This window comes from Aptenodytes forsteri, unplaced genomic scaffold, assembly GCF_000699145.1.
Source record: "Aptenodytes forsteri isolate BGI_AS27 unplaced genomic scaffold, ASM69914v1 Scaffold6, whole genome shotgun sequence".
Taxonomy (NCBI): domain Eukaryota; kingdom Metazoa; phylum Chordata; class Aves; order Sphenisciformes; family Spheniscidae; genus Aptenodytes; species Aptenodytes forsteri.
The window spans coordinates 17,269-27,108 of NW_008795709.1; the positions used below are offsets into that span (position 1 = coordinate 17,269).

A 9,840-nucleotide genomic window follows, 5' to 3' on the forward strand; every position below is an offset into this window, starting at 1 on the left:
CGGCAGCGGGTGGTGGCGGCCTGCGCCCAGGCTGGCCTGCACGGAGCCCCGCTGGTGGATGTCCGCCTGGTGAGCGCCAAGACGGGCTTTGGCCTGGAGGGGCTGGTCAGCCGGCTGCAGCGCTCCTGGAAGTGTGCCGGTGATGTCTACCTGCTGGGCGCCACCAACTCCGGCAAGTCAACGCTTTTCAACACCTTGCTGCGCTCCGACTACTGCAAGTCCCGTGCCCCCAACGCTGTCGACAGGGCCACCGTCTCCCCCTGGCCAGGTCAGGGGCGCTGCTCTTCCCATTGTGGTGGGGGTCACGCGCGGTGTCTGCCCTCAGAGGCCAGCTAGCCCCGGGCCTCCTGCAAGGCTACCCTCAGCCACCCGTGGGGCAGGGGGACCTGTCACCAAATGGGTGCCCGCCACCCCAAAGTGTCGCCATTGTGGGCAGCGAGCTCCAGTGCTGTGCCATGCTTCGAATTGTCACCTTCCTCAGGGCGGCAATGGCGGGAGGCGTGCACAGAGGGTGCTGCGCATCTCGTAGTACTAAGGGGGCTGGTACACCAGATCCGGCCTGCGTGCTCCCCTGATAGTGGGGACAGTACCCGATCTGCGTGCCTTACCATCTCCCTATCAATGAGGGGTGCCCTCCAGCCTAGAGAGAGAGACCGGGAGGTGGACTGGTGAGCACCTGTAAAACAATTGTAGGCCAAACCAAGCTGCCTGGAGGTGGGACTTCCCTGGGGTGTATTAAGTCAGTCTTGGCACCGCTTGGCTTTGAGACCCATTTCATCAAACCATAGGGAGAGCAGATCTCAAGCCTCGTTTCCGCCACCTTGGCTGGGGAGGCTAGTACTTTACGGGAGAAGCTGTAGTTCCACCTCCAACTTTGTGTTACTGGGTTTCACCCAGAAGTTGGAGAAGCAATTTTTTTTTTTTCCTCTTGTTCCTCAGAGCTTAAATGTGCCAGGTAGTCAGAGGCCCAAACGTGCCTTCTGTTTTTTCCAGGAACGACACTGAACCTGTTGAAATTTCCAATTATTAATCCTACATGTGACAGGATATTCCGAAGGCAGGAGAGGCTGAAAGAGGAGGCAACAAAAACAGAAGATCAGCTAAGCAGTGAAGAAAAAAAGTACCTTAATCACCTTAAAAAGCAAGGTTACTTAGTGGGTGAGTATCGCCTGAGTACAGGTATTGCCCCTCTGCCCCAATGAAAATACTGCATTACACAAAGGACTGTTAACTCCTTAATTTGCTGCAGAATCGGCTGGTTTTGGCAAGTAATTTCTTCCCACTCTGAAAGAACTCATTTCCATTTAATTATGGGGAAAACATGCTATCTTGTAGTAGCAATAAAAAATTTCCAAACTTGCATTCAAGTTATTCTGGCCAGTTTTTGTTCCCTGAGTAGTGGGTGCAAGACCTCTAGCTCCTCTGTAAGTAGCATCATTAGTATTTCTTTCAAGTACTTATTTTTCAGCTGTTGTAGTAGCATCGCAGAGGTTTCCTCTGTGCAGCGCACCTCCCATCAGCCAGGCGTTTTTAGTATGTATCCAAAAGAGGGGGTTGCCAGAAGATAGCTCTGATTTTCAAATAATTCTGTGTTTGACAGTCTAAGGCACTGAAAAAAGAAGGCAGCCTGCTTTATTGTAAAATGGAAATAACGGGGTATCTGATCTGGTCCGTGCTAAGGTTTTTCGGCTTGAGGAGTGCTAAGCAAGAATTCTAGAAGGAATTTCTTAGCATCTTGGCTTTTGAACACGCAAATTTCTAGCCACATAGCATCTTTATCACCTTTATATTGCCAGTGTGCATCTCTTTTAAGCAAGGGAAGGGGCAGATGTCCAATTGAAGGAAAGGCATTTTAATAAATTAATTACCAGGAAACCTTTCATTTTAATCCAGGAAGAGTTGGAAGAACATTTCAACGGCAGAAGTCTAGCCCTGTGGTTGACTTTGACCCTGACATGCTCTCGTACAGCATAGATGAAGATCCCAGGCATTCCCCTAGGAAGCACGAGGAAAGGGAAGAGTTCACACACAACGAAGTGAAGGATGCTCGCTGGTGTTTTGACACTCCAGGGATTGTAAAGGAAAACTGTGTAGGTACTCTGTGGTGCTGTGTTTTGGGAGGTCAGGGTTTGGGAGGACTGTTCTGCCTTAGCTGTACATGTGGGAGAGTATTTCTGCTGCAGTCCTGGGGTTAGGATTCTTTTGGTTTGGGCAATTGTGTTAAAATATCGTTTGTATTTACTTGGGAAGGGTTCATTGTGTTAACGCTGTTACATTTCTGAACAGTGCATACTGTGATCTTTTCAAAGGAACTGTATGACTGCGTCAGCAAACTTTCTTAACATCTGAACGAAGGGAAGTAAGCAATAGTGCTATAAGCAAGTTTATACCATCATTGCCAAAGAAGTTTGCACTTTTTTAGCTCTGCCAGCCTGCTGACAAAAGGTGGAGCTTAGGAGGATAACCAGTGTTGTGTGACTGAACCAAATCTTTGAGAGAGCATTCTCCTGAAGCTAACAGGATCTGCAGTGTTCCTGTGAAGAGCTCCAATACGTCAGGCCTACCTCAATGTTTCAGTAGAGCAATGGCTCTGAAGCCAGTGCTGATGTAGTGCACACATCCAAAAAAGTCGTGTTTTGATTTTTGATTGCTTTGATATCTATGCAGAGCTGCAGGTCATCTTTTTGGGAAGATTAAAAAGTACAAGGGGATAAGAAAGTCCTGAAGAGAAGGAAGTGCAAGAACTGTACTGAGACTGCACAGCTCAAGTGCAGATGCTGCTTCTATGAACACTAGAAAACTATTGGTTTTCTAGTAGATATGTTTGCCAGATTGTAACCCACTTTACTGTGGCACTTTGCTCTCTGATAGCTGGTTAGTGTCCGGTCTAAAGACGGTCATCAGCTTAGAAACCTGGTTTGGTAACTGGAGATTGGATATGTTCTTCCCCTCTTCTGGAGTTGAATAAGTGTGGAAAACAAGTAGGCTTTCCTGCATCCAGAAATACTTGCTGCCCTTTCTGATTTTGATTATCCTTGCTGTGCCTTTGGAGAGCTACATGCCAAGTTTCAGATCAAATTTTGTTTCTGCGGTTGGTGTTCGATCTGGCTGGAGGACAAGCAGATGGTCTATGTGGCAGATTTTGTCCGGGAAGATTTCTAGTTACGAACAGGTTTGTTTTCTGGGTTATTTTACTTTGGAAGGAGAGGGAGGGAAAGTGGCTGTTAGCATATGATGGAATTACGTTTTTGTCCTTATTCCTTGGAGCTTTGTTTTTAGCTGCTTCCTCATGACTCCTTCCAAAGCCAAACTCCTGGAAAGCATAGAAAAGGATTACTGATAACTCTCAAATTTTGGTTTAAGCATTGCCAAACGCATCAGAAAACCTGCAGCTAGCAGGGCAAAGCCTCCTGGTCTTTCAGAATCGGTGCTGAAGGCTGCCCTGACTTTCAAGGTAAAGATTGTCTGCTTTTGAACATAGGAAGAGCATTTGGGGTTCTGGTTGCACCACAACCCTTGTTAGTTAGGTCTTTTAATCCTGAATTGAGGTTAATCCTCATGACCAGACTGCTACAAACTTGTATTTGCATGACTGTGGCATGCATGGGGGGCACAGTTGGAAGCATTTCTGCTGTCAGTTCCCTGTGTTTAGGAAAGAGACGCCGTCAACCTGGAGGCTAGCTGCTTCATGAACTTCTGTCTCTGCACATTGTTTCATAATCAACCTGGAGGCTAGTTGTTTCCTTCAAGGCACTGCTTCCTGAACTTCTGTCTCTGCACATTGTTTCATAGCTGGGTTTGAACAGTCCTTCAGGAAGCGATCAGACCTCTGTGGCTGCAGCACTGCTGGTTAAGTCGCTGGCTTTTCAGTAGGCTTGGGTGGATCATTTCACTGAAACAAGTTAGCACCTACACAGATGAGCCAGTTAAGCCAAGAGATGGAAGGGAAGAGGGAGGAGAGGAATAGAAGCAGCAGGAGCATTTGGGGGAGCCCTCACAGAGGGGAGAGCTTGTTTCACTGTGCCCAGGGTAGGGATCTCGTGCTGTGTGGCAGGCTGGTCATCCTGCAGTTTTAGTTGTTTCACAGTGTGATCCAGCACTTTTCTCTCAATGAGATATTTGAGACGAGCTTTGCTGCTAGTATTGATTTGGCACTTTGCATCACTACCTAAGTGGAGTAACTCAAATGTCATAGCCAAAGGTGGTCTCCAGTTCTGCACATGGCTGCACTCATACTAAAGCACAGTAAATCTTGTCCATCTTACATGAGCTTGTTCCAGCCAGACCCAGGAATCCCAAATCCGTGGTCCAACAGGCTGCTGGCAGCTGCTAGACTTTGTTATGGACCCTGCATTGCCGTGGAGATTGGTGATATCCCTACCTCCTCCTGCTTCTCACTTACTGTGTGGACCAGAATTGAACTGTTCTGTTAGACGTTCTTCACACTGCTCTGCTTGAACTTTTTCCTCTATCAACATACTACCAATATTAATTTCATTGTCCCCGTTGAAACATCTGGAATGAGTAATGGCAGTACAATTTATTTTGCAGGTTTTAAATCTCCTGACAGAGAAAGAAGTAAAGCTGGTTTTGCCAACACATGCCATCATTCCACGGACCTTCATTCTCAAGCCAGGAATGGTCTTGTTTTTAGCAGCCTTGGGACGTGTAGACTACTTACAGGTAAGGGAAGAAAGAATTTTGTGAGCAGCTGCTTCATCTCTTGTCAATAGTACCAGATGATAATAGGTATTCTGGGTAGCTTTCCCAGACTCTTTCTTTGCTGCTTTTGAGACGATGAATCTGTTAATAAAGCACTGCATAAAGTCAAAATGCCTTGGGATGGGGAGTTGCAGTTGAAAGGTTTGATACTTGTTACCAGTGTGCAGTATTTTATATTGTAGAACGGTAACTGCTTTTGAATGCTGACAAATGCCTTCAGCTTGATGTGCTTCCCATAACATACAAAGGCACAAGGCAGGGAGGGAGGGAAGAGTTCTGGAGAGTGCCAGAATTAAGGGAAAAGAGGCGTTTTCCTCATTTCATGAAAGCTGTCTGCCAAGAGAGAAAAGCATGGGCATTTTCTTTCCTGACACAGACCTCTCTGAAGAATTTGCCCAAGGAAGCAATTAAAAGTACATGTATCTTAGTTTCTGTAAAAATATTTTTAAAAGGCGCTGTGTGTCCCCTCCCCTGCCAATTTCTTCCATTTGTTAGCAATCCCATGCCATACACCTTTACTGGGCTGTATGGAGCTGGCCTCCCATGATGTTACCTCTGGAAGGGGTGGTTCTTTCCAGATACGGGTCTAGCACTTATGATAATGCCTTTCTCAGTAGTTTGCCCAATTTTGGGAGGGCGTGTGTGTATGGCTATTCCTTTGTTTCAGTCAGCTTTCCAAGATCACCATAGAAATGTTGAATTGGTACTTTGCTGGGGGCACTCTTGACCTGCTGGAAGAAAAACAGAAAGATGAAGGGGACAGGATTCTGTAAGCAATAGTGTCCCAGTATGGCAGGAGAGCTCCATCACAGCTAAGGTGAGAATACAGAGCCCCGGCCCAAAAAATAGCTTGGCAGTACAGAGGAGTAATGCCTCACTCAGGAAAAAGTGCTGTTTGTGAGGAGAGCAACCCAGCAGAAGAAAACCTGTCTTTATCCATACTGTCTTGGGCAAAGCTCTCGGAAAAGAACTTTCTAGGCATGTTGGTTAGGCGCTACCAGGGACTCGAGAAAGCACCTGGATTTGCATCCCTGACAAAGTAGGACAGTGATACAGGTGACATCTTGCTGGCAGTAAACACCGTCTGCAGAAACGCTGCAAGATCAGGCCAGCCTGTGAGCGTGGACGAGGCCTCTCACGATGAAGAGGATAGGGCAGGCAGTCCGGCCACAGGGCTGCCCGAGGGGTTGTTTTATCATGAGGAATGACTTTTGTTCTTGGGAGTTGTGGAGAACGCAGCTGGTGTTGGCAGCCTGGGGAACCTGAGGTCAGGGTAAAGGGAGTGTCACACCATCTCCTGATGAGAGGATCAGGCTCGGAGACATGTCCAATGCAGTTAGGCTTCGTGCTATAAGCCTGTTCTCCATGTAATGGTGCTCCTAGCAAGCTGAGCTGTGCACATTTAGGGCCCCACAGGTCCTTGGTATCTGTCTCAGCCCATTGCTGTATCAGTCTTGCGTATCTACATCTTCCAGAGACCTTGAAGAAAGACAGTTGTGCTCAGACCATGACAGAGGAGCCCCTGCCTCAGATTAGATCTGTGATGAACTTGAAGGAAATACTGCACTTGGGTTTCCTTATTTCAGGCTGCTAGCTGTGTTTGTAGAGGTTTCTCTCCTCTCTGACCTTGTTTACTTTGCGTGCAAAAGTTATGAGAGTGCCTGCTGAAATTGCTCCACATTCAGTCTTTGTGTAGCATGAGAGGAGCTTGCAACCAAGTACGATTCGCTGAGAGGTGCATGTTAGAAATGTAAAATGATAGGAGAAGCAGCACTAGACAGGAGATGTCCATCACCTCTCATGCTAAATAACCACACTGAGTTTGTTCTTGGGAATTAAATGAGAGCAAAGATATATCTTGGATGATTTGCCTGAGCTGAGCAGATGTGATGGCAGTGGATGTGATATTGGGGGTGCTTTGAGGCAGGATGGTGAAGCCGTGGGTGCTTCTGTCCTGGAAGCCCAGCTCCCCTGTTCATATAAACCCTGGCTGCTCTGCAGTGACAGAGGCAAGGATCCCTTGGACAAGGAGGGAGCATCAGTCAAACAGGTTTTCAACATGCAGGAAAGAAACGGAGCAGGAGAGAGCAATTCAGGGCTGCTTTTCTGTTACAGTAAGTAACATCCTCTTGTTACTCATTTCAGGGAGAAAAGCCTGCCTGGTTTTCTGTCGTGGCTTCTAACCTGTTGCCAGTCCACATTGCTACCCTGAGTAACGCAGATGCTATCTACGAGAAGCATGCTGGCCAAGAGTTACTAAAGGTAAGAGGAGGTGCTGTCATGGGCTCTTGGTTGCAGATAGGCAGGCCGTCCCACCTGGGGAAGCACCTTGTCTGGGGCACAATTGACAGGGAAAACCAGCACGTCAGGAGTTTGGGACTTCTGCAGTGGGAGAAGTGGAGATCTGCAGTGTGGAGCAGTCTTGCACAGACTGCATGGCTGCAGCTGTGTTAGGAGGGAGCACGCAAGATGATGCATTTTCAGTGGAGCTTCTGTTTCTAGCATTCAGATTTGTGGTGCTCTGCTCTCTGATGCTTGGCTTTTCTTGAACAGCCTTAAAGTGCAGGCAGCAGTGGGGGTATTTTCCATGGCAAACTTCAGACTGGGGTTTCAGAACAGATTGCAGTTGAAAAATGTACCTTTCTTATTCTTTCCCCGCTGGATCCTCTGCACATCCCTGCACATTTTGGTGGTCTGACTTTTTCCTTGGTATTGTCACATACTGTGTAGCACGTGCACATTGATGGGGGATGGGGTGAGCTGTCCTTGTCCTGGCAGCTCCCTTCCTGCGCACATTGAGAACAAGTGCTGTCACTCACATCAAGGCAGCTGGCTTGAGCCACCAGCTGGATCCTGCAGTGGGCACTCCATCTTTGCTCACCTCTGAGCTCCCACTGGGTTGCTCTGGATGTGATCCCGATTCTGTTCTTGGCAAACCTGAAATAACTCCTGTAGGGTATTCAAGCCAGCTCTTACTTTGATAACAACAGTCTAATACCTTTATTCCCCCTCGTGCCTTGCTCGCCAGTTTAAGGTAGGAGTGCCGAAGCATCTCTTGACTGTTAAATCTTTTCTCCATGTTTTGATGTTAGGTTCCCATGGGTGGGGAAGAGCGAATGAAAGAGTTCCCCCCACTTGTCCCTCAGGACATTACACTGGAAGGAATTGGTACCACTGAGGCAGTTGCAGATATCAAGCTTTCCTCTGCAGGTAATTTAATATTTCTTCATTAGTTTGCTTTGCAGGGCCTGCATCCTAGAAACATTGATGGGAAGAGGCCTCTGAAGGGATGAAGTCCTATTTCCTGCTCAGAGCAGGACTGTCACCAACACAAAATCAGGCCAGCCATGACTTCGTCTGGCTGAGGCTTGGCAACCTCCAAGAATGGAGATTGACAACCATGCTTGTACAGGATGACCACATTGAAATACTTTATGCTCTGGCTGCCATACAAGTTCCACAGCATCAGGAATGGCTGTGACACTGTCCACTGTCCAGGTGAGAGGGGAAAGGGCCACGGACTGGAAAGCTTTATTGTTGTGGTTTTGGTAGTTCCCACCATCCCTCTTAAATTCACCAGGAAAGAGCTGTGTTTGGGGAGAGTAAGATGTGGCTTTAGGTGCTGCCTTCTGTTAGGAAAGGGCTGGATGTTACCTTTGAGCTTGGTTTCTCAAAGAAATCACACCTGGGTAGCTCAGGTTCTTAGCCAACAGAGGAGGCACGGAGCTGGCGTCAGAACCCTCATTCTGATACTAGTCACTCGTCTCACTGACTGTATTTTTTTTGGCTGTGCAGGCTGGGTGGCAGTGACAGCTCACACGGAAGAGAAACTGCTGCTCCGAGCCTATACTCCCAAGGGCACCGCATTGGTGGTGCGGGAGCCTCCCCTTTTGCCGTACGTCAGTACCATCAGAGGGGCCCGGATCGCAGGCACTGCTGCTTACAGGACCAAAAAGCCTTCTTCCCTGGTGGAAAACCTGAAAACCACGGGGAGGAAATAGCACTTCTCATCATCTGAGCAAGGTAGAAGACAGAACAACCTCTGGAGAACCTTGTTGCTTATTGATATTCAGGAGGGCTTGGACTCCTTTTTAAAGGCGGACAGGCACATTTTTGAAAGCCGGCCTGGGGGGAAGTAAAGCGCCTGATTCAGGACTCCACAAGTCCACGCCTGATCCAGCAACTGAACTGCAGCCATTTTGAATGAGCTGAGTGGCTGGTACCTTGCTATGAGAGGTGAAACAGCTTCTCCCTGGGACCTGCCAGTATCTATGAGCAAATCCCTTTACCTGTTCCCTCTTGAAACACGGGATGGAAACTCACCTGCCTGCCCTGGGCTGCCTTTGCTGGTCATAGAGTAGGTCTTCTCTTGCGGACATGCTCCCACAGGTCAGAAACCATCACCTTGTTCTTGGAGGCTTTACGGTGTTTCCAGAGTTGAGGGGAGGAGCGGGGAATGCTCCAGCATGGGTATGACCCTCCTAGTGGTTGATAGTAATTCAACAACATTGACCAAAACTCGGGTCCTTTCAGTCCTTCAACATTGCAGGGAGTGCAACGCCCTGCTTTTGGATACAGGAAAGGTGAATTAATGAAAAGTAGGCTGCTTATGTGCCTGAAGAGGAAACTTCTGCAACTCGCTGCTTTGATTTGGTTTCTGTAGTTTGTGTAAAGGTTTCTGAAACTGAGGGTGTAAAATAAAACTTTTCAAAGACACTCCTTTGTATCCTTTTCACATCGCTGACAAAGCACTCTTGTGTGAGCATAAGCATCCTGCTAACTACACAAAAGCTCCAGCAGGAAGGCCGGTGTTAGAGGAAAGTGTATCATGCCAGATATGACAGCCAAAGAGGGGTGAGGCTGCTTCAGCTCCATCCGGCCAAGTCCAACAACTAGTGAGACTGAAGATGTATTCCTAGTAGGCACAGAGCACACATACACACTGCATACGTACACATCTGGCCACACAGATCACAGACAGACACACAGCACTTAATGCAAACATAGACTGCACCAAGGGCCTGTATGAGGTGCACACAGAGACACATGTACGTGGTGGATCCCTCCAGCTGCTGGGCTCAGACACTCGGTCTGCCCAGTAACTGCTGGTCCCTGGAT

At 47.9% G+C, this 9,840-nt stretch overlaps 1 protein-coding gene across 1 annotated transcript; it reads left to right on the plus strand.

Moving 5' to 3' along the window:
• On the plus strand, nucleotides 1-9,438 carry NOA1 (nitric oxide associated 1; the record flags this gene model as incomplete). The annotated part of the gene is made up of 7 exons (XM_009283338.1): nucleotides 1-268; nucleotides 994-1,158; nucleotides 1,894-2,090; nucleotides 4,552-4,683; nucleotides 6,868-6,984; nucleotides 7,815-7,932; nucleotides 8,518-9,438. Coding segments are annotated over 7 exons (1,203 nt in total), but the record flags the coding sequence as incomplete, so codon positions are not given.
• Between the last annotated feature and the right edge of the window lie 402 nt (nucleotides 9,439-9,840).